A 25,191-nucleotide genomic window follows, 5' to 3' on the forward strand; every position below is an offset into this window, starting at 1 on the left:
TGTATTCCATATTCATTACAAGAAGGTTATTCTCTACTGGAGAAAACTTGCTGGAACCATGTCAATAAACTAAAACAGGAGTCTGACCCTGACAGAGAAAATACTGACGATAACTCGTGCAAAACTGCATGTTTTCTTTTAAAACAAAAGGACATCAGTGGCAGAAGGTTCACCAGTCTGGTATACAGACTACGACTAGATGCCATAAAAACAAAATATACTTCTATTGTGATTTGCATTTGCGGCAATAAAATAACTCCCGCGCATATCATCCTTGAATGTAAACAGTTAAAACCATTTACCTATGTCATTTACAAAATCTGCAGTTCCATTTGCTTCCATTAGAAATGTCTTATATGATCATCAACATGTATCTGAAATAGTTCAGAGTTTAATTTGGAGTCTAATTGGCACTTTGTTTTAATTCTACTGGTTGACTAGTTATTTTGTTTTATTTATATCCCTCTTTTTTTTTTTTTTTTAATGCTAATTGAGGAAAGAGGAACAGGGAAAGTTGTGATGATTTAAGGCATGGGTGGGGTGGGGAAGATGGTAGATTTTTGTCTAAAATCACAAATGTGGATAGACGTTAAGCAAAGGAACGAACGAACACACATTACACCTTCTTTCTTTCTTTCTCTCTCTCTGTGTGTGTGTGTGTGTGTGTGTGTGTACACTACACATCACTGAGTACATGTGTTGAAAAAAAACAACCTATGTATATATGTCAGTGTGGTGCAATTCAGTATACTGGAGGGAGGGGGCGAGGGAGCCAGGAGGGAGTGTGAGGGGGGTGGGAGATATGACACAATGTGTGCGTGTGTGTGTGTGTGTGTGTCACAGTGTGTGTGTAGTGTGTTTAGTGTGTGTGTGTGTGTCAGTGTGGGTGTGTGTGAGTGTGTGTGTCAGTGTGTGTGTGTGCCAGTGTGTGTGTGTGTGTGTGTGTGTGTGTGTGTGTGTGTGTGTGTTTCACAGAACATTCAGGGTAAGTGTGTGTGTGTGTGTGTGAGTGTGTGCCGGTGTGTGTGTGTTTCACAGAACATTGTTTGTGTGTGTGTGTGTGTGTGTGTGTGTTTCACAAAACATTGTTTGTGTCTGTGTGAGTGTCGCTGAGTACAGTGCATCTCTTGTTCTCTGTTTCTCTCCGGGGTCTGTGTGTGTGTATGTGTTCGTTCATTGTTTAGTTTAAAATCGTTCCACTCTATGTGTCACGCAATGTGTGTGTGTGTGTGTGTGTGTGTGTGTGTGTGTGTGTGTGTGTGTTCGTTCATTGTTTAGTTTAAAATCGTTCCACTCTATGTGTCACGCAATGTGTGTGTGTGTGTGTGTGTGTGTGTGTCAGTGTGTGTGTGTGTGTGTGTGTGTGTGCGTGCGCGCGCGTGCGCGTTATATGTGGGTGCACATGCTCAAGCACGTGTATTTATGCTGGCTAAATTAAGTCGGTATAAGCAAATGTGTGAAATCACATTCTTGGCAAAGTCTCTACCCCGTACACGTAACAGATTCTATTGTGTCTTTTATGTAAAGCTGGGTTTACGTAAAAAGAGTATACACATGCGCGTATTTTAACTTCCGGTGTACTGGAACTGGAGCAGACAAACCCTTCGACCTGTTAGTGTCGACACCATGGCTTCTCTTGTGAATATCTCGGCCAAAGTGGCCCAGAAAGCAGGCCTGCAAAAACTGGTGAGTTGTGAATGGACACCGTCAGACAAGACTGCACTATACACTCATTATCTGATGTTAACCTTTGCACGAAAAGCTGTCGCGCATGTGAAGAAATCAGACGAATGCATGAGGTCAAACCGGAATTTATTTTTTCGGTGTCGTCTGCAACCTTGTGTTGAAAGTATCGAGACTCGGACTGAAGTCTAAGAATTCCAGCATATGAGAGATTGACTGATACATGTAATACTTGAATTAAATGCAGTGTTTGTGATGATTTTCTGTTTGTTTTTTTTTGACAGGGTTGGTCATATTGCACAAACGACCTTGCCCTCTCTTGTCATTGGATAACGGTCAAGATCGTTTGAGGGGAGCGATTACAAAACCCATGGTGTGCTTGAATAAAACGGAACTATTGAAGTTTATTCTGTAATGAACTTAATATTCCAGTGTATTTGCATACAATCTGTGTTTTCTTTTCGTTCTGTTTTGTGGGTTGTGTGGCCTGTTGGGCAGTATTCTATTGGAAGAACTGAAGACGTATAACTATAAGTCACAGACAGCGAAAGCGAAACTCATATGAATTGTATCAACATACATAAGATTTCAAATCAGTATACTATAAACTAATCAAACATTGAAAAGCATAGCTCAAATGCACATGTATGCATGATGATGATGCAACCACACACACACACACACACACACACACACATAGTGACACACACACACACACACACACACACACACACACACACACACACACACAGGTATGCACTCACAGACATCCACATGTACATGCATACATACATGCACTGATGCAGACAGTTGTTTGCACACATACTTAAACATTCATGTGCATGACATCGGTGGCACATGTTGTGTTTCATTTTGAATGTGTGTCTGTCATTGTTTATAATTTCCAGTCTGAACCTGTTAAAATTGAACATGGAGTCCCACAGGGATCTGTTTTAGGCCCAGTGCTCTTCACACTGTACACTGCTCCTCTCGCTGAAATTATCAACCGCCATAATGTCAGTCATCATTCTTATGCTGATGACAGTCAACTCCAGAAGAGTGATACACCTGAAAAACTGTTGTCACTCTTGCAAGAAACATCCCACTGCTTCCTGGATATTCAAAATTGGATGACTCTAAATAAGTTACAATTGAACGCGGACAAAACTGAAGCAATGATTTTAGGAACTAAACAAAAACTCTCTTCCATTACAACTGACACAATCAAACTTGGCAGTACATCCATCCCTTTTTCCAGTTCAGTCAGGAACCTTTGCGTTGTCCTTGACAACACACTGTCCATGCAAAAATTGATCAATCAGACACGTCAATCCTGCTACTGTCAACTGCGGCGCATCAGTTCCATCCAGAAATATCTGTCTATTGACGCAACATCTAGACTTGTCGTTTCTCTCATTCTCTCTCGCCTTGACAACTGTAACTCTCTATTGTCTGATTTGCCTGCTTCATCCATTCAGTCCCTTCAGCGCATACAAAACACTGCTGCCCGACTCGTCCTCAGAAAGAAAAGATCTGAGCACATCACTCCTCTTTTGCAACATCTCCACTGGCTCCCTGTATCACACCGAATAAAGTACAAGATCAGCACTCTATGCTACAAATGTATTCACAAATCAGCCCCTTCCTATCTCTGTGGCTGCCTTCTGCTCTACACTCCATCTCGCTCATTACGATCAGCTTCGGATCCATTCCATTTACACATACCCAGATTCAAACTCTCGACTGCTGGCCGCCGTTCTTTCTCTGTCTCTGGACCTTGCAGTTGGAATGAACTTCCTCTTTCGCTTCGTCAAGTCTCCGCACTCAGCTCTTTCAAGTCTGGCCTTCCCAAAATAGCCTCCCTTCCATGCCTCTTCCTTGTCTTCAGTTTCTCCAGTTTAAGAGTTATGCGTGTGTGAGAATGACTGGTGCGAAAGCGCTTAGATTTGTCAATGCACAAGATTCAGCGCTATATAAATACCATTATTATTATTATTATTATTATTATTATTAATGTGTTTGTTTTGTCAATATCTGGTGCATTTTGATTTTATGAGAGAGGGTTTGATTTTGTTCTGATGATGCAGCTGTTGTTATACTGAATGATATCTATTGATAAGAGAAGGTTTGTGATTGTTCTGAAGACTCAGTTATTGGTATTCTGAATTAATCAGTTGATAAGAGAGGGTTTGATCTTCTGAAGGCTCAGTTTATAAGAGAGAGTTTGATATTGTTCTGATGACGCAGCTGTTGTTATACTGAATCATATCATTTGATAAGAGAGGGTTTAATCTTGTTCTGTAGACTCAATTATTGTCAATTATTGTTGCACTGAATCATATCAACTGATTAGAGAGGGTTTGATCTTGTTCTGAAGGCCCAGTTATTGGTAGACTAAATCATATCAGTTGATAAAAGAGGGTTTGTTCTTGTTCTGGTGATGCAGCTGTTGTTATACTCAATCATATCAATTTTTTTTGCTTTCTTGGTGATACAGAATTTAGGTAGTGTAGGTCAGGTCAGGTCATTAGATCTGCTACTGGTAACCTGTAATCCAGTACAACCTGTTCAGGGTCGGGTTGCCGGCGACTAAATCGGCACTCCCACCGCTCCCTTCCGGGACTGGTGAGGCGGGTGGCTAGACACCCTTATGGAGATCCATAAAAGGGCGTTGGCTCAGGAGAGCCACCGATGGCCATCTAGCTCCACCGTGCTGTGTGCATGCCACACGCAGTTGGCCCCCGGGGTGTGTCTACCCATGCATGCGAAGTCTGGATCCAGCAGAATCTGCGGAAGAAACCTATCGGTTCAACGGAGAGGAAGGCGGTTACAGCAACGCACTGTGGAGTGCAGAGAGCAAGATGAGACACCGAAAGGATATCTTGGTCATCCACTGCATCCGTGCTCATCCTCCAGTCGTCTCGACTTAGTCTTGCCACTGGAAATTGGTGGACCCGGACGAGAGAGTGAGGTCGACGTTGCGCAACTCCTCTTCACTTTAAACAAACTGATCGCGCAAGTCATCAGTCATCCAAAATGACCTTTCATCCTTCATCCTTTTTGTCATCCCCAAGTCCTGTGGTGACAGGCAAGCGACGAAACGACAGGTGTGGGTACACTGGCAGTCGCAGCCGCAGACCTGCACGCAGGCGGCTCAGGCCATAGGGTCGTTCTTCGTCGACAGGAGCAGCGATGGAGCTCGGCAGCCGTCTGAGCGTCTGAGCAGCCCTCTTTAGGAATGCACTGCTCACCTCCCTGGCATGAGGAAGGGGCTAGAAAAGGTGCCCTAAAAATTGCCTGCTCCATATCACCCTGGCCAGCATACCGCGGCTGGCGGGGACCCTACATCAGCGGTCAAAACAAGAAAGAAAAGAAAAAAACAAGGATCGTTCCTCTCACCATTGGTGCTTGGAACATAAGGACTCTCCTGGACAGAGATAACGCGGACAGACCCCAAAGGAGAACGGCACTAGTTGCATCCGAACTCGCCAGATACAACATTGACATTGCGGCCTTGAGTGAGACTCGGCTTGCAGGCGAAGGCGAGCTCTGTGAACAGGGATCTGGTTACACCTTCTTCTGGAGTGGACGAGGAAGCGAAGAGTGACGTGAGGCTGGCGTTGGTTTTGCAGTAAAAACAGCACTTGTCAGCAAGCTAGCTGGAATCCCAAAGGGAGTCAACGATAGGCTTATGACCATGAAACTCCCACTGGCATCTGGCCAGAAGCACCTCACCATTCTCAGTGCCTACGCCCCAACCATGACCAACCTGGATGAAGTGAAGGCGAAGTTCTATGAGGACCTTCACTCTGTCATTGCTGCTATCCCTAAAGCAGATAAGCTCATCATTCTTGGGGACTTCAATGCTAGAGTTGGCTCTGACTACATCTCCTGGGATGGAGTGATTGGAAAGCACGGTGTGGGCCACTGCAACCCAAATGGATTGCTTTTGCTTCAGACCTGTGCAGAGCACGAACTGCTGATAACCAACACAAGTTTTCTGCCTCCCTACCTGTAACAGGACGTCATGGATGCACCCTCGCTCAAAGCATTGGCATCTCATCGATTATGTCATCGTCAGGAAAAGGGATAGGCAAGATGTATGTGTAACAAAGACCATGTGCGGCGCCGAGTGTTGGACAGACCATCGCCTTGTAGTCTCGAAGCTGAATATTCGAATCCAGCCCAAGAGACGCCCCCAAGGCCAGAAGGCTCCAAAACGGCTCAACATCGCTAAGCTGAAAAACATCACCATCAAACAGTCCTTTGTTGAGCTGCTGGAAGATCGTCTGGAATCCGCCTCTCTGGACAACCAGAATGTGGAGTCTGACTGGAGGACCCTGCGTGAGCTGATCTATAGTACAGCTTCAGAGACCCTGGGACCCATGACCAGAAAGCACAAAGACTGGTTTGATGAAAACTGTGATGAAATCAAGCAGCTTCTGGATGAGAAACGCCGTCTGCATCAAGCCTACCTGAGCAACCCAAAGTCCACATCAAAAAAGGATGCGTACGATGCCATCCGCAGGACTGTTCAGCAAAAGTTACGCCAGATGCAGGATAAGTGGCTGAGTGACAAAGCTGATGAGATCCAGGGATATGCTGACAGGCACGATATGAAGAGGTTCTATGATGCCTTAAAAGAAGTCTACGGCCCCACATCCTCAGGATCATCCCCCCTCCTCAGTGCAGATGGGAATACCTTGATCACCGAGAAGGAGAAAATTCTCGAACGCTGGGCTGAGCACTTCAACAGTGTCTTAAATCGCCCTTCCTTCATAAATGATGAAGCCATAGACCGTCTCCCACAAGTCCCCATCAACGAAGCACTGGACGATCCGCCAACACCTCTTGAGACCCAGAAAGCAATCCGTCTGCTATCCAGTGGCAAAGCACCTGGCTCAGACTCCATACCAGCAGAGGTCTACAAGGATGGAGGCACTGTGCTGACTGAGAAGCTCCATCAGCTGTACTCACTCATGTGGAAAGAAGAGACGATCCCCCAGGATTTCAAAGATGCATCTATCATTCACTTGCACAAGCGAAAGGGGAACCGGCAAGCCTGTGATAACCATCGGGGCATTTCCTTGCTCTCCATCGCAGGCAAGATACTTGCCAGGATCCTACTAAACCGCCTCACAGCACACCTTGACCAAGGTCATTTGCCTGAGAGCCAATGTGGATTCCGGAAAGAGCGCGGAACCACCGACATGGTGTTTGCTGCAAGGCAGCTGCAAGAGAAATGTCAGGAGCAAAATGCTGATCTGTTCTCCACCTATGTCAACCTCACTAAGGCCTTCGACACCGTGAGTAGAGAGGGACTGTGGAAGATCATGGCCAAGTACGGATGCCCTCGGAAATTTATTTCCTTGGTCAGCCAATTCCATGAAGGCATGCAGGCTCGAGTCCAGGACAATGGCGAAACATCTGCTCCTTTTGCTGTCACAAATGGTGTCAAGCAAGGCTGCATCCTGGCTCCAACGCTGTTCAGCCTCATGTTCTCTGCAATGCTTACTGATGCCTTCAGAGATGGCGATGTTGGAATCGGCCTAAAGTACCGAACAGATGGCAAGCTGTTTAACCTCAGAAGGCTTCAAGCAAAAACGAAGGTCATGACAGACATCATCAGAGACTTTTTGTTTGCTGATGATTGTGCCCTCAACGCTGGATCTGAAGCTGACATGCAACTCAGCGTCGACAAGTTTGCCACTGCCAGCAGGAGCTTCGGCCTTACCATCAGCACGAGGAAAACTGAAGTTCTCCATCAGCCAGCCCCAGGGAAACCCTACGTTGAGCCCAACATCACAGTCAACGGTCAGAGACTCAGTGCGGTGGAGTGGTTCACATACCTTGGCAGCACACTGTCACGAAATGTGACAATCGACGATGAAGTGAACGTCAGGATTGCAAGAGCAAGCGCAACTTTTGGTAGACTCAATGCAAATGTCTGGAACAGAAGGGGCATTAGTCTTGAGACCAAGCTAAAGGTCTACAGAGCAGTAGTTCTCCCCACACTACTGTACGGCTGCGAAACTTGGACAGTGTACCAACGACATGCCAAGAAGCTGAACCACTTCCACACAACATGCCTCAGGAAGCTACTGAACATCAAGTGGCAAGACAGGACCCCAGACACAGAGGTGCTCGCAAAAGCCACCCTTCCCAGCATCTTCACCATCCTGATGAAGTCCCAGCTTCGCTGGGCTGGACACGTGGTGCGCATGCCAGACCATCGGCTGCCCAAAAGGCTCCTCTATGGCGAGCTGCAACAAGGGAAGAGATCACATGGAGGTCAGAAGAAGCGCTTCAGAGATACTCTGAAAGTCTCTCTGAAAGCGTTTGATATCAACCCTGACTCCTGGGAGGAATCTGCAGTGGACCGTGACAAATGGCGCGCTGCTGTGCACAAAGGCGCCAAGTTGTGCGAGGCCAACAGGACTGCTGCAGCTGTTCAGAAGAGGCAGGCCAGAAAGTCACGGGCAAACAAGCTCCCTGACAATGGTATGCCTGTCTTTGTCTGCCCCAACTGTCAGTGAACATTTCGTGCGCAGATTGGACTATTCAGCCATCTGCGCATTCACAGATAGATTCATGAGCATCCTCCCCCCCACCCCACCACCACCCTCCCCCCATCCCCCAGCTGGATGACAACGATGGTCATCATCGATCTCGATGGACACACCACCACCAGTGTAGCATGGAGCCAACACTGGTGAATTTCCTGTTGTGTTTCTTTGATAACAGTATTGTAGAGGTGGTGTAACATGGAGCCAACACAGGTGATGTTCCTATTGTACAATGGTTTCCTGGTAGACAGACAGTATTGTAGAGGTGGTGTAACATGGAGCCAACACAGGTGATGTTCCTATTGTACAATGGTTTCCTGGTAGACAGACAGTATTGTAGAGGTGGTGTAACATGGAGCCAACACAGGTGATGTTCCTATTGTACAATGGTTTCCTGGTAGACAGACAGTATTGTAGAGGTGGTGTAACATGGAGCCAACACAGGTGATGTTCCTATTGTACAATGGTTTCCTGGTAGACAGACAGTATTGTAGAGGTGGTGTAGCATGAAGACAAACACAGTTATGCATGCTTTTTTGTTCTCTATATTCTACTCCTCTTCTTTTTTTCTTTTTATCTGTCTGTCAACAGTTGGGCACTGCACCAAAATGTATTGCCACAAACCGAGATTTCCACTTTCGTATCCATGGACGCAACACAGACTCCAAAGTTTGTCATTCTCAGGTAAGTGTTTCCAGCCAGGGAAATATGTTAGATGTTTGAACTGGGGCTTGACCAGTCTTCACTGCATTCATTTTCCCCGTCTGTTTGATTGTTTGTGTTAGGAGGTTTGTGTGCCTGTCTGCTTGTATATATGTTTACTTTGAACTGTTTTCATGCAAATTATCTGTTTTCATACAAATTATCAGTTTAAAGCATATATGTTGAACAGGATTTAATATAACATCTTTTACTTAAGTAAAGTGATGTGCAAAGCACTGTTGTGCAGGTGTCAGGTGACACTGAGTGATGTGTAAAGCAGTGTGGTGCAGGTGACATTGAGTGATGTGTAAAGCACTGTGGTGCAGGTGTCATGCGACATTGAGTGATGTGTAAAGCATTGTGGTGCTTGTGTCAGGTGACATTGAGCGATGTGTAAAGCATTGTGGTGCTTGTGTCAGGTGACATTGAGTGATATGTAAAGCACTATGGTGCAGGTGTCAGCTGACATTGAGTGATGTACAAAGCATTGTGGTGCAGCTGTCATGCGACATTGAGTGATGTGTAAAGCATTATGGTGCTTGTGTCAGATGACATGGTGCAGGTGTCATGTGACATAGAGTGATGTGCAATGCATTGTGGTGCAGGTGTCAAGTGACATTGAGTGATGTGTAAAACATTGTGGTGCAGGTGTCAGGTGACATTGAGTGATGTGTAAAGCATTGTGGCGCAGGTGTCAGGTGACATAGAGTGATGTGTAAAGCATTGTGGTGCAGGTGTCAGGTGACATAGAGTGATGTGTAAAGCATTGTGGTGCAGGTGTCAGGTGACATTGAGTGATATGTAAAGCATTGTGGTGCAGGTGTCAGGTGACATTGAGTGATGTGCAATGCATTGTGGTGCAGGTGTCAGGTGACATTGAGTGATGTGTAAAGCATTGTGGTGCAGGTGTCATGCAACATTGAGTGATGTGTAAAGCATTGAGGTGCTTGTGTCAGGTGACATGGTGCAGGTGTCATGTGACATAGAGTGATGTGCACTGCATTGTGGTGCAGGTTTCCCGTGATTACCCAGTGGTGGACCACACGTACGATGCTGTGGTGGTGGGGGCAGGAGGAGCTGGGCTGCGAGCTGCCTTTGGTCTGGCGGAGGTTGGGTTCAAAACCGCCTGTATCACCAAGCTGTTCCCCACTCGCTCACACACTGTGGCAGCTCAGGTCAGTGTCACTGTTATTATGTGGGTGTGGAGGAGTGGGGATTGTGTGTGCTTACATGTCAGTGTGGTGTGGGTGTGGGTGACAGTATACTATATGTGTATTGTGTGTGTCAGTGTAGGTGTGGGTTTGTGAGTAAAATAAGTGTCACAGTGTTTATATGGGTGTGAGAGTGTCAGTGTGCGCATGTGTGTGTGTCACAGTATGTGTGTTGCAATATATGCATATATATGTGTATGTACAGGGCAGTATCAGTGCTGGTGTGGGTTACAGATATTAGGTGTCTGTTAATGTCTGTTCCCTGTTAGGGCAGTATCAGTGCTGTGTGGGTTACAGATATTAGATGTCTGTTAATGGCTGTTCCCTGTCAGGGCGGTATCAGTGCTGGTGTGGTTTATAGATATTAGATGTCTGTTAATGTCTGTTCCCTGTCAGGGCTGTATCAGTGCTGTGTGGGTTACAGATATTAGATGTCTGTTAATGTCTGTTCCCTGTCAGTGTGGTATCAGTGCTGTGTGGGTTACAGATATTAGATGTCTGTTAATGTCTGTTCCCTGTCAGGGCTGTATCAGTGCTGTGTGGGTTACAGATATTAGATGTCTGTTAATGTCTGTTCCCTGTCAGTGTGGTATCAGTGCTGTGTGGGTTACAGATATTAGATGTCTGTTAATGTCTGTTCCCTGTCAGGGCTGTATCAGTGCTGTGTGGGTTACAGATATTAGATGTCTGTTAATGTCTGTTCCCTGTCAGTGTGATATCAGTGCTGTGTGGGTTACAGATATTAGATGTCTGTTAATGTCTGTTCCCTGTCAGGGCAGTGTCAGTGCTGTGTGGGTTACAGATATTAGATGTCTGTTAATGTCTGTTCCCTGTCAGGGCAGTGTCAGTGCTGTGTGGGTTACAGATATTAGATGTCTGTTAATGTCTGTTCCCTGTCAGTGTGGTATCAGTGCTGTGTGGGTTACAGATATTAGATGTCTGTTCTATGTCAGGGCAGTGTCAGTGCTGTGTGGGTTACAGATATTAGATGTCTGTTAATTTCTTTCTGTGTCAGGGCAGCATCAACACTGCCCAGGGCTACAGATGTTAGATGTCTGTTAATGTTTGTTCCCTGTCAGGGCTGTATCAGTGCTGGTGTGCATTACCGATATTAGATGTCTGTTAATTTGTATTGTATTTTTCTTTTTGTCACAACAGATTTCTCTGTGTGAATTTCAGGCTGCTCTCCCCTGGGAGAGCACATCACTTCAATGCAGCGCCACCCATTTTGGGTATTTTTCCTGCGTGCAGTTTTATTTGTTTTTCCTATCGAAGTGGATTTTTCTACAGAATTTTGCCAGGAACAACCCTTTTGTTGCCGTGGGTTCATTTACATGTGCTGAGTGCATACTGCACATGGGACCTCAGTTTATTGTCTTATCTGAATGACTAGCATCCAGATCACCACTCAAGGTCAAGTGGAGGGGGAGAAAATATCGGTGGCTGAGCCGTGATTCAAACTAGAGTGCTCAGATTCTCTCGTTTCCTAGGCGGATGTGTTGCCTCTAGGCCATCAGTTTACATTTCTGTTCCATTTCAGGGCAGCATCAACACTGCCCAGGGTTACAGTTGTTAAATATCTGTTAATATCTGTTCCACATCAGGGTGGTGTCAGTGCTGCAGTATGTTACAGTTAGATGTCTGTTAATGTCTGTTCCACATCAGGGTGGTGTCAGTGTTGCAGTATGTTACAGATGTTAGGTGTCTGTTAATATCTGTTCCACATCAGGGTGGTGTCAGTGTTGCAGTATGTTACAGATGTTAGGTGTCTGTTAATATCTGTTCCACATCAGGGTGGTGTCAGTGTTGCAGTATGTTACAGATGTTAGGTGTCTGTTAATGTCTGTTCCACATCAGGGTGGTGTCAGTGTTGCAGTATGTTACAGTTAGATGTCTGTTAATATCTGTTCCACATCAGGGTGGTGTCAGTGTTGCAGTATGTTACAGATGTTAGGTGTCTGTTAATGTCTGTTCCACATCAGGGTGGTGTCAGTGCTGCAGTATGTTACAGATGTTAGATGTCTGTTAATGTCTGTTCCACATCAGGGTGGTGTCAGTGCTGCAGTATGTTACAGATGTTAGGTGTCTGTTAATGTCTGTTCCACATCAGGGTGGTGTCAGTGCTGCAGTATGTTACAGATGTTAGATGTCTGTTAATGTCTGTTCCACATCAGGGTGGTGTCAGTGCTGCAGTATGTTACAGTTGTTAAATATCTGTTAATATCTGTTCCACATCAGGGTGGTGTCAGTGCTGCAGTATGTTACAGTTAGATGTCTGTTAATGTCTGTTCCACATCAGGGTGGTGTCAGTGTTGCAGTATGTTACAGATGTTAGGTGTCTGTTAATGTCTGTTCCACATCAGGGTGGTGTCAGTGCTGCAGTATGTTACAGATGTTAGATGTCTGTTAATATCTGTTCCACATCAGGGTGGTGTCAGTGCTGCAGTATGTTACAGTTAGATGTCTGTTAATGTCTGTTCCACATCAGGGTGGTGTCAGTGCTGCAGTATGTTACAGATGTTAAATATCTGTTAATATCTGTTCCACATCAGGGTGGTGTCAGTGCTGCAGTATGTTACAGATGTTAGATGTCTGTTAATGTCTGTTCAACATCAGGGTGGTGTCAGTGCTGCAGTATGTTACAGTTAGATGTCTGTTAATGTCTGTTCCACATCATGGTGGTGTCATTGCTGCAGTATGTTACAGTTAGATGTCTGTTAATGTCTGTTCCACATCAGGGTGGTGTCAGTGCTGCAGTATGTTACAGTTAGATGTGTGTTAATGTCTGTTCCACATCAGGGTGGTGTCATTGCTGCAGTATAGTACAGATGTTAGATGTCTGTTAATGTCTGTTCCACATCAGGGTGGTGTCATTGCTGCAGTATGTTACAGACATTAGATGTCTGTTAATATCTGTTCAACATCAGGGTGGTGTCAGTGCTGCAGTATGTTACAGATGTTAGATGTCTGTTAATGTCTGTTCAACATCAGGGTGGTGTCAGTGCTGCAGTATGTTACAGATGTTAGATGTCTGTCAATGTCTGTTCCACATCAGGGTGGTGTCAGTGCTGCAGTATGTTACAGATGTTAGATGTCTGTTAATGTCTGTTCCACATCATGGTGGCATCAGTGTTGCAGTATGTGTATGTTACAGATGTTAGATGTCTGTTAATATCTCTTCCACATCAGGGCAGCATCAATGCTGCAGTATGTTACAGATGTTAGATGTCTGTTAATGTCTGTTCCACATCATGGTGGCATCAGTGTTGCAGTATGTGTATGTTACAGATGTCTGTTAATATCTGATTCCACATCAGGGCAGCATCAATGCTGCAGTATGTTACATATGTTAGATGTCTGTTAATATCTGTTCCACATCAGGGCAGCATCAATGCTGCAGTATGTTACAGATGTTAGATGTCTGTTAATGTCTGTTCCACATCAGGGTGGTGTCAGTGCTGCAGTATGTTACAGATGTTAGATGTCTGTTAATGTCTGTTCCACATCAGGGCAGCATCAGTACTGCAGTATGTTACAGACATTAGATGTCTGTTAATATCTGTTCCACATCAGGGCAGCGTCAGTGTTGCAGTATGTTACAGACATTAGATGTCTGTTAATGTGTTCCACATCAGGGCGGCATCAATGCTGCAGTACGTTACATATATTAGATGTCTGTTCAACATCAGGGCGGCATCAGTGCTGCAATATGTTACACTACAGACATTAGATGTCTGTTCCACATCAGGGCGGCATCAGTGTTGCAGTATGTTACAGATATTACATGTCTGTTAATGTCTGTTCCACATCAGGGTGGCATCAGTGTTGCAGTATGTTACAGATATTACATGTCTGTTAATGTCTGTTCCACATCAGGGTGGCATTAGTGTTGCAGTATGTTACAGATATTACATGTCTGTTAATGTCTGTTCCACATCAGGGTGGCATCAGTGTTGCAGTATGTTACAGATATTAGGTGTCTGTTAATGTCTGTTCCACATCAGGGTGGCATCAGTGTTGCAGTATGTTACAGATATTACATGTCTGTTAATGTCTGTTCCACATCAGGGTGGCATCAGTGTTACAGTATGTTACAGATATTACATGTCTGTTAATGTCTGTTCCACATCAGGGTGGCATCAGTGTTGCAGTATGTTACAGATATTTCATGTCTGTTAATGTCTGTTCCACATCAGGGCGGCATCAGTGTTGCAGCATGTTACAGATATTACATGTCTGTTAATGTCTGTTCCACATCAGGGTGGCATCAGTGTTGCAGTATGTTACAGATATTACATGTCTGTTAATGTCTGTTCCACATCAGGGCGGCATCAATGTTGCAGTATGTTACAGATATTACATGTCTGTTAATGTCTGTTCCACATCAGGGCGGCATCAGTGTTGCAGTATGTTACAGACATTATATGTCTGTTAATGTCTGTTCCACATCAGGGTGGCATCAACGCTGCCCTGGGTCACATGGAGGAGGATGACTGGCGCTGGCATTTCTACGACACAGTGAAGGGTTCTGATTGGCTGGGAGATCAGGATGCCATCCATTACATGTGTGAGGAGGCCCCCAAAGCTGTCATTGAGGTGAGGTCTCTGCTGTCTTGTCCTTGCTTGATGTGAATGGTCGTGACTGACTTTAGTTAGCATGTCAGCCTTCAGGTGATATGTAGATATAATCATATTTTACTTTAGATAGCTTTCATTCAGGTGATGTGCATGGTTGTGTGCGGCTTTAGTTAGCGTGTTAGCTTTCAGGTGATGTGTGTTGTCATGTCTGGCTTTTGATAGCTTTCAGGTGATGTGTATGTTTATGTCTGGCTTTAGACAGCTTTCAGGTGATGTGTGTTGTCATGTCTGGCTTTAGACAGCTTTCAGGTGATGTGTATGTTTATGTCTGGCTTTAGACAGCTTTCAGGTGATGTGTATGTTTATGTCTGGCTTTAGACAGCTTTCAGGTGATGTGTGGTGTCATGTCTGGCTTTAGACAGCTTTCAGGTGATGTGTGTTGTCATGTCTGGCTTTAGACAGCTTTCAGGTGATGTGTGTTGTCATGTCTGGCTTTAGACAGCTTTCAGGTGATGTGTGTTGTCATGTCTGGCTTTAGACAGCTTTCAGGTGATGTGTGTTGTCATGTTTGGCTTTTGATAGCTTTCAGGTGATGTGTATGTTCATGTCTGGCTTTTGACAGCTTTCAGGTGATGTGTATGTTCGTGTCTGGCTTTTGACAGCTTTCAGGTGATGTGTGTGTTCATGTCTGGCTTTAGACAGCTTTCAGGTGATGTGTATGTTCGTGTCTGGCTTTAGATAGCTTTCAGGTGATGTGTATGTTCATGTCTGGCTTTAGATAGCTTTCAGGTGATGTGTGTTGTCATGTCTGGCTTTTGTTAGCTTTCAGGTGATGTGTATGTTCATGTCTGGCTTTAGATAGCTTTCAGGTGATGTGTATGTTCGTGTCTGGCTTTAGACAGCTTTCAGGTGATGTGTATGTTCGCATCTGGCTTTAGACAGCTTTCAGGTGATGTGTATGTTCGCATCTGGCTTTAGACAGCTTTCAGGTGATGTGTATGTTTGTGTCTGGCTTTCGATAGCTTTCAGGTGATGTGTATGTTCATGTCTGGCTTTAGACAGCTTTCGAAAAGGTGATGTGTATGTTCGCATCTGGCTTTAGACAGCTTTCAGGTGATGTGTATGTTCGTGTCTGGCTTTAGACAGCTTTCGAAAAGGACATGTTTATGTTCGCATCTGGCTTTAGACAGCTTTCAGGTGATGTGTATGTTCATGTCTGGCTTTAGACAGCTTTCAGGTGATGTGTATGTTCATGTCTGGCTTTAGATAGCTTTCAGGTGATGTGTATATTCGTGTCTGGCTTTAGACAGCTTTCAGGTGATGTGTATGTTCATGTCTGGCTTTAGATAGCTTTCAGGTGATGTGTATGTTCGTGTCTGGCTTTAGATAGCTTTCAGGTGATGTGTATGTTCGCATCTGGCTTTAGACAGCTTTCAGGTGATGTGTATGTTCGCATCTGGCTTTAGACAGCTTTCAGGTGATGTGTATGTTCGCATCTGGCTTTAGACAGCTTTCAGGTGATGTGTATGTTCATGTCTGGCTTTCGATAGCTTTCAGGTGATGTGTATGTTCGCATCTGGTTTTAGACAGCTTTCAGGTGATGTGTATGTTCGCATCTGGCTTTGGACAACTTTCAGGTGATGTGTATGTTCGTGTCTGGCTTTAGACAGCTTTCAGGTGATGTGTATGTTTGTGTCTGGCTTTAGACAGCTTTCAGGTGATGTGTATGTTCGTGTCTAACTTAAGATAGTTTTCAGGTGATGTGTATGTTCATGTCTGGCTTTAGATAGCTTTCAGGTGATGTGTATGTTCGTGTCTAACTTTAGATAGCTTTCAGGTGATGTGTATGTTCGTGTCTAACTTTCAATAGCTTTCAGGTGATGTGTATGTTCGTGTCTGGCTTTAGATAGCTTTCAGGTGATGTGTATGTTCGTGTCTGGCTTTAGATAGCTTTCAGGTGATGTGTATGTTCGTGTCTGGCTTTAGATAGCTTTCAGGTGATGTGTATGTTCGTGTCTGGCTTTAGATAGCTTTCAGGTGATGTGTATGTTCGTGTCTGGCTTTAGATAGCTTTCAGGTGATGTGTATGTTCGTGTCTAACTTAAGATAGTTTTCAGGTGATGTGTATGTTCGTGTCTGGCTTTAGATAGCTTTCAGGTGATGTGTATGTTTGTGTCTGGCTTTAGATAGCTTTCAGGTGATGTGTATGTTCGTGTCTAACTTAAGGTAGCTTTCAGGTGATGTGTATATTCGTGTCTGGCTTTAGATAGAAAGCTTTTGGGTGATGTGTATTGTAGTGTGTAGCTTTAGATATCATGTTAGCTTTCAGGTGATGTTTATTGTTGTGTGTGGTTTTAGGTAGCTTGTTAGCTTTCAGGTGATGTGTATTGTCATGTGTGACTTTAGTTTAGATAGTTTGTTAGCTTTTAGGTGATGTGTATTGTCATATGTGACTTTGGTTTAGATAGCTTGTTAGCTTTCAGGTGATGTATATTGTGGTGTGTGGTTGTAGATAGCTTGTTAGCCTTCAGGGTAATGTTCAAACTGTGAAAGAGGCGTGTAGCTGTCATAGTTGTAGTTTAATAAGTTAATTTTAATTAGGAAGTTTAATAAAATGGTCACTCTTCACCAATATGTAAAGTCATTGGTTTGCCTGTGGCTTTAAGACTTAATCAGAAAAAAACACCCAAAAACCTGTTCAGATGAAATATGAAAGGGATTACTGTTGTGCCTTTTGGTTAAAAAGTCAAAATGAAAGAAAACAAACATCCATGCATCCTGTGCACCACATTCCACCATCATGTTTGTGCACAGCTTTAAGATCAAGCCACACACAGATAAAGCATGATTGTGATGAATGCTGAAAGTGATCACTGAGGCAGTAGAGAAAATTCCTTCTGTTTTTCATTGAAGCAACATGGTATTTGATGGGGAAAATAAAAACCCAGGAAATGTTTTCAGAAGTGGCATTGTGTGGCCAACACCTAATGTGGGTAATGTGTAGTGATGTAACAGAGGGATCAAACCGTCTTTTCTCAGGTTATTTTTTTTGTTTTGTTTTCACTTCAGTTGCATAAAAGCATCCCAGACTTGTTTTTAAAAAAACTGTAATTGAAGATTCCCTGAATCTTCTCTCACCAAACAGTCACTGTGGTGATGTGATAATATGTTGACTAATACGCAGTTGTGTACATGTGTATGGGAGAGATATTGATCACAACAAAGAAACTGGTCAGGTATTTTATGCAGCACTGGAAGTTGGGAGAAACAGATGTGTTGGGTGCAGTTCGGTTATCATTGTCTTCCATGTTGGATGTGTGTGTGACAGCTGGAGAATTATGGCATGCCATTCAGTCGTCTGGAGAACGGCAAGATCTACCAGCGGGCCTTCGGAGGCCAGAGTTTGAATCGAGGCAAGGGAGGTCAGGCCCATCGCTGTTGTGCTGTGGCTGACCGCACCGGTCACTCTCTGCTGCACACCCTCTATGGCCGGGTCAGTTATGTGTGTGTGTGTGTGAACATCTGAACATGAATACATGTAATATGTACATACCTGTACACTCTATAACATGCATACATGTACATACCTGCACACCCTTTATGACTGGGTCAGTTACTGCTGGTCTGCTGTGTGTGTGTGTGAACATCTTAACATGCATGTACATACCTGCACACCCTTTATGACTGGGTCAGTTATGGCAGGTCTGCTGTGTGTGTGTGTGAACATCTTAACATGCATACATGAACATACCTGCACACCCTTTATGACTGGGTCAGTTATGGCTGGTCTGCTGTGTGTGTGTGTGAACATCTTGTACATACCTGCGCACCCTTTATGATTGGTCATTTATGGCTGGTCTGCTGTGTGTGTGAACATCTTAACATACATGTACATAGCTGCACACCCTTTTTGACTGGGTCAGTTATAGCAGGTCTGCTGCGTGTGTGTGTGTTTGTGTGTGTGTGTGTGTGTGTGAACATCTTAACATACATGTACATACCTGCACACCCTTTATGATTAGTCATTTATGGCTGGTCTGCTGTGTGTGTGAACATCTTAACATACATGTACATAGCTGCACACCCTTTTTGACTGGGTCAGTTATAGCAGGTCTGCTGCATGTGTGTGTGTTTGTGTGTGTGTGTGTGTGTGTGAACATCTTAACATACATGTACATACCTGCACACCCTTTATGACTGGGTCAGTTATGGCTGGTCTGCTGTGTGTGTGTGTGAACATCTTAACATACATGTACATAGCTGCACACCCTTTTTGACTGGGTCAGTTATAGCAGGTCTGCTGCGTGTGTGTGTGTTTGTGTGTGTGTGTGTGTGTGAACATCTTAACATACATGTACATACCTGCACACCCTTTATGACTGGGTCAGTTATAGCAGGTCTGCTGCGTGTGTGTGTGTTTGTGTGTGTGTGTGTGTGTGTGAACATCTTAACATACATGTACATACCTGCACACCCTTTATGACTGGGTCAGTTATGGCTGGTCTGCTGTATGTATGTGTGTGTGTGTGAACATCTTAACATGCATACATGAACGTACCTGCACACCCTTTATGACTGGGTCACTTATGGCTGGTCTGCTGTATGTATGTGTGTGTGTGTGAACATCTTAACATGCATACATGAACGTACCTGCACACCCTTTATGACTGGGTCAGTTATGGCTGGTCTGCTGTATGTATGTGTGTGTGTGTGAACATCTTAACATGCATACATGAACGTACCTGCACACCCTTTATGACTGGGTCACTTATGGCTGGTGTGCTGTGTGTGTGTTGGTGTGTGAACTTTTGAACATGCATACACATACATACCTGCACATCCTCTATGACTGGGTCAGTTACCTGGCTGGTGTGTGTGTGTGTGTGAACAACTTCACATGCATAAATGGACATACCTGCACAGCATCACCTTGGTAACATTATATATATAATGTGTTATTGAACATTCTTCAGCATTTCATTTTGTGTCTGTCACCATCATCTGTTCCTGATATAAAGATTCTGGGGTTGGCAGGTGATTTGTACAAACAGGTTTTTTTTTTGTTTCTATGTTAGTTGTTGCAGGTGTGTTATTCCCTGAAGCATGACATGAGTTACATCATTGAATACTTTGCCTAGTCCCTGAAGTATGACATGAGTTATGTCATTGAATACTTTGCCTATCCTTGAAGTATGACATGAGTTACTTCATTGAATACTTTGCCTAGTCCCTGAAGCATGACATGAGTTACGTCATTGAATACTTTGCCTATCCCTGAAGTATGACATGAGTTACGTCATTTAATACTTTGCCTAGTCCCTGAAGTGTGACATGAGTTACGTCATTGAATACTTTGCCTATCCCTGAGGTATGACATGAGTTACATCATTGAATACTTTGCCTAGTCCCAGAAGTATGACATGAGTTACTTCATTGAATACTTTGCCTAGTCCTAGAAGTATGACATGAGTTACTTCATTGAATACTTTGCCTAGTCCCAGAAGTATGACATGAGTTACGTCATTGAATACTTTGCCTAGTCCCTGAAGTATGACATGAGTTACTTCACTGAATACTTTGCCTATCCCTGAAGTATGACATGAGTTACTTCACTGAATACTTTGCCTATCCCTGAAGTATGACATAAGTTACGTCATTGAATACTTTGCCAAGTCCCTGAAGTATGACATGAGTTACTTCACTGAATACTTTGCCTATCCCTGAAGTGTGACATGAGTTACGTCATTGAATACTTTGCCTATCCCTGAAGTATGACATGAGTTACGTCATTGAATACTTTGCCTAGTCCCTTAAGTATGACATAAGTTACTTCACTGAATACTTTGCCAAGTCCCCGAAGTATGACATGAGTTACATCATTGAATACTTTGCCTATCCCTGAAGTATAACATGAGTTATGTCATTGAATACTTTGCCTATTACTGAAGTATGACATGAGTTACATCATTGAATACTTTGCCTAGTCCCTGAAGTATGACATGAGTTACGTCATTGAATACTTTGCCTATCCCTGAAGTATGACATGAGTTACTTCACTGAATAGTTTGCCTATCCCTGAAGTATGACATGAGTTACTTCATTGAATACTTTGCCTAGTCCCTGAAGTATGACATGAGTTACTTCACTGAATACTTTGCCAAGTCCCTGAAGTATGACATGAGTTACTTCACTGAATAGTTTGCCTATCCCTGAAGTATGACATGAGTTACTTCATTGAATACTTTGCCTAGTCCCTGAAGTATGACATGAGTTACTTCACTGAATACTTTGCCTAGTCCCTGAAGTATGATATGAACTACTTCACTGAATACTTTGCCTTGGAAATTTTGCTTCTATATTTATTTATGTATTTGTTTGTTTATTTATTTATTTGTTGTTATGTGAGTCCCATAAGTGTAACACAAAGTACTTCATCAAGTACTTTGACTTGGACATCTTTGTTGTAATATTTCATCAAGTACTTTACCCTGGACAGTTTTGTTTATTTATTTCTTGATATATTTATTGGTGTTGGTGTGGCAGTCCCTGAAGTATGACACCAATTACTTCATTGAGTACTTTGCCCTGGACAGTTTTGTTTATTTATTTATTTATTGGTGTTGGTGTGGCAGTCCCTGAATATGACACCAGTTACTTCATTGAATACTTTGCCCTGGACAGTTTTGTTTATTTATTGGTGTTGGTGTGGCAGTCCCTGAAGTATGACACCAGTTACTTCATTGAGTACTTTGTCCTAGACAGTTTTGTTTATTTATTTATTTAGTTATTTATTTATTTATTTATGTATTTATTGGTATTGGTGTGGCAGTCCCTGAAGTATGACACCAGTTACTTCATTGAGTACTTTGTCCTAGACAGTTTTGTTTATTTATTTATTTAGTTATTTATTATGTATTTATTGGTATTGGTGTGGCAGTCCCTGAAGTATGACACCAGTTACTTCATTGAGTACTTTGCCCTGGACCTGATCATGGAGGACGGGGAGTGTCGCGGAGTGATCGCCCTTTGCCTGGAGGATGGCTCCATCCATCGTTTCCATTCCAAGAACACCATCCTGGCCACTGGGTAGGTCAACATCAGGGGTCATCCACATACATTGGGGGGTCACCGCAAACATTTTGTTTTTTGGTTTTTTTCCACTTGTGAAGGCAGTTGTGTGTGTGTATTTGTGGGTTTCTTGTTTTCTGTTTTTCTTCCTTTGTATGCAGGCTGCAACTCCCATGTTCTTTAATATCAACAACCGGGATTTTACATGTGTGACTGTTGTCATCCTGTCAAGTAGGCCTCCATACTCTTGAGGAGTACACTTTTTTTTTTTTTTCACAAGGATACACGAAATACAAATGAAGGTATACAGGCCTACTGTAATTAACTTTTGGGATGAGATGGTGAATAGTGGACCTTGGTTTGTATATCTGTATGACCTGTGTGTAACAGGGGTTATGGGCATGCATATTACTGTATGAACTGTATGTGTGTAACAGGGGTTACGGGCATGCATATTACTGTATGAACTGTATGTGTGTAACAGGGGTTATGGGCATGCATATTACTGTATGAACTGTATGTGTGTAACAGGGGTTACGGGCATGCATATTACTGTATGAACTGTATGTGTGTAACAGGGGTTACGGGCATGCATATTACTGTATGAACTGTATGTGTGTAACAGGAGTTATGGGCATGCATATTACTGTATGAACTGTATGTGTGTAACAGGCGTTACGGGCATGCATATTACTGTATGAACTGTATGTGTGCAACAGGGTTATGGGCATGCCTATTACTGTATGAACTGTAAGTGTGTAAAAGGGGTTAAGGGCGTGCCTATTACTGTCTGAACTGTATGTGTGTAACAGGGTTACGGGCATGCCTGTTACTGTATGAACTGTATGTAACAGTTGTTACAGGCATGCCTATGACTGTATGAACTGTATGTGTTTAACAGTTGTTACGGGCGTGATTATTACTGTATGAACTGTATGTGGGTAACAGGCGTTACGGGCGTGCCTGTTACTGTATGAACTGTATGTAACAGTTGTTACGGGCATGCCTATGACTGTATGAACTGTATGTGTTTAACAGTTGTTACGGGCGTGCCTATTACTGTATGAACTGTATGTGTGTAACAGGCGTTACAGGCGTGCCTATTACTGTATGACCAGTGTGTGTGTAACAGGGTTACGGGCGTGCCTATTACTGTATAACCTGTGTGTGTAACTGGTTACAGTTGTGCCTATTACTGTATGACCAGTGTATGCGTAACAGGGGTTACAGGCATGCCTGTTACTGTATGAACTATATGTGTGTAACAGGGTTACAGGCGTGCCTATTACTGTATGAACTTTGTGTGTGTAACAGGGGTTACGGGCGTGCCTATTACTGTATGAACTTTGTGTGTAACAGGGGTTACAGGTGTGCTTATTACATGCTTTGTGTTTGGTGTTACACATCTTGCACCCTCTCTGTGTTTTCCTGGTCTGCTGCTCCTTGGTGGGTGAAATGTTAGCAGGCCAGTGACTGCCTGGCCTGTCTCCCCATGTCTGCTCCTGTGTCTGGCAGATCTCCTCCTCATGTGTGTAAAGTGTTTTGAATTTCTGTAACAGACAGTGCTGTCATAAGAAAAATAGAAGAAAAGGTTTTGCATGTATTGCAAAAAAGGGGGGGGTGGAACAAAACAAAAAAAAACAAATGCAAAATAAACATCAATAATATCACACAGCACATAGACATGCATAAATAATTCAGGAGTGACAGAATAAATAACACACATGCACAGACATGCCCATACATAATACACTGATACACCCATTGCACAGACACACACCCACACATTTAAGAAGTGCACACACACAAAATGATAATTTTACATTAATCTGTACAAATTATTCATTAAAAATTGTAAAAATCAACATCATTTACACAAGAAATAAATTAGCAAAGTATCAAATTGTAAACACACTCACCTCAACAGGAGTGGGCGTGTCTGGAAAGTCAGTGAGAGTCCTGGGGTCCCAGTGAAAGGTGCAGCCAGTGGGAAGTTTGTCAGCTCTTTTACCCACTCATACAAGTACTCTTGTTCCTAATCGTTAATATCTACAGTCATAAAGTCCATCTTGTCTTGCAGTATGGCCGTCACTAGTGTCACTGTCGATTTCTGTCTCAGCGTCGTAGGGGTCAGTCAGCAAAGTTTCGTCGTCACTTTCAAAATCATCATCTGGTACTAAGTGAATGTCATCATCATCAGAAAAATCATCAGAGAATTCGTCACCAGTGTCAAGGAGGTCACGTTCAGTGTTTGATCCTTCTTCTGTCACAATTTCAACAGCCTCACGCAGGGAGTACGTTAGCCTCGCCGCCATTTTGGTTATGTAAAGGTTGGCCTCTGACCCAGTCCAGAAAAGTCTAGAAAAAAGCCTTTCACACGGTTAACGGTCAAGGGGAAATAACTCAGTTTTTCCTAGACTGATCCCTCCAGACAGCCTGATTAGTTTCCCTTTAATTGAACACTGCTGAGTGTATGAAAAAATTTGGAGATCCATCAGATCTCACGCTTCGGCACATCGTCCTGGGTGGGCTGAGCGCCGGTGCTGAAGCTCTGGCTCATCTCCAATGAGTTAAGGGCGTGCCTATTACTGTATGACCTGTGTGTGTGTGTAACAGGGGTTACGGGCATGCCTATTACTGTATAACTTGTGCATGTGTAACAGGGGTTATGGGTGTGCCTATTACTGAATGAACTGTGTGTGTGTAACTGGGGTTACAGGTGTGCCTATTACTGTATGAACTGTATGTGTGTAACTGGGGTTACAGGTGTGCCTGTTACTGTATGACCTGTGCATGTGTAACAGGGGTTATGGGTGTGCCTATTACTGTATGAACTTTGTGTGTAACAGGGATTATGGGCGTGCCTATTACTGTATGAACTGTGTGGAGCTGGGGTTACGGGTGTGCCTATTACTGTACGAACTGTATCTGTGTAACAGGGGTTACGGGCGTGCCTACTTCTCGTGCACATCGGCCCACACCTGCACTGGTGACGGGACGGCCATGGTGAACAGGGCGGGTCTGGCCAATGAGGACATGGAGTTCGTGCAGTTCCACCCCACTGGTGGGTGTGGTGTCAGTGTGGGGTGTGGGGTGGGTGGGTGTAGTGTGTCTGTGATAGTGGTATCTGTGTTGGGTGTGGGGTGGATGGTTGTAGTGTGGTGTGTGTGTGTGGTGTCTATGTTGGGTGTGGGGTGGATGGTTGTAGTGTGGTGTGTGTGTGTGTGTGGTGTCTATGTTGGGTGTGGGGTGGGTGGGTGTAGTGTGTCTGTGATAGTGGTATCTGTGTTGGCTGTGGCGTGGATGGTTGTAGTGTGGTGTGTGTGTGTGGTGTCTATGTTGGGTGTGGGGTGGATGGTTGTTGTGTGGTGTGTGTTTGTGGT

The 25,191-nt window shown here is 43.9% G+C and overlaps 1 protein-coding gene across 2 annotated transcripts in view; it reads left to right on the plus strand.

The window, feature by feature from the left end:
• The first annotated feature begins 1,558 nt into the window (after positions 1-1,558).
• Positions 1,559-25,191, plus strand: part of LOC143276799 (succinate dehydrogenase [ubiquinone] flavoprotein subunit, mitochondrial-like) — a 58,471-nt gene continuing 34,838 nt past the window's right edge. For both annotated transcript variants that reach the window (XM_076581445.1, XM_076581447.1), the window contains exons 1-7: positions 1,559-1,686; positions 8,841-8,933; positions 9,965-10,126; positions 14,615-14,758; positions 18,069-18,233; positions 21,678-21,826; positions 24,748-24,872. In XM_076581445.1, the coding sequence (XP_076437560.1) occupies positions 1,627-1,686; positions 8,841-8,933; positions 9,965-10,126; positions 14,615-14,758; positions 18,069-18,233; positions 21,678-21,826; positions 24,748-24,872 (898 nt within the window). In that variant the 5' untranslated portion in view covers positions 1,559-1,626. The remainder of the gene's footprint in view (positions 1,687-8,840; positions 8,934-9,964; positions 10,127-14,614; positions 14,759-18,068; positions 18,234-21,677; positions 21,827-24,747; positions 24,873-25,191) is intronic.

The sequence above is a fragment of the Babylonia areolata genome, chromosome 33 (assembly GCF_041734735.1).
Source record: "Babylonia areolata isolate BAREFJ2019XMU chromosome 33, ASM4173473v1, whole genome shotgun sequence".
Classification (NCBI taxonomy): Eukaryota; Metazoa; Mollusca; class Gastropoda; order Neogastropoda; family Buccinidae; genus Babylonia; species Babylonia areolata.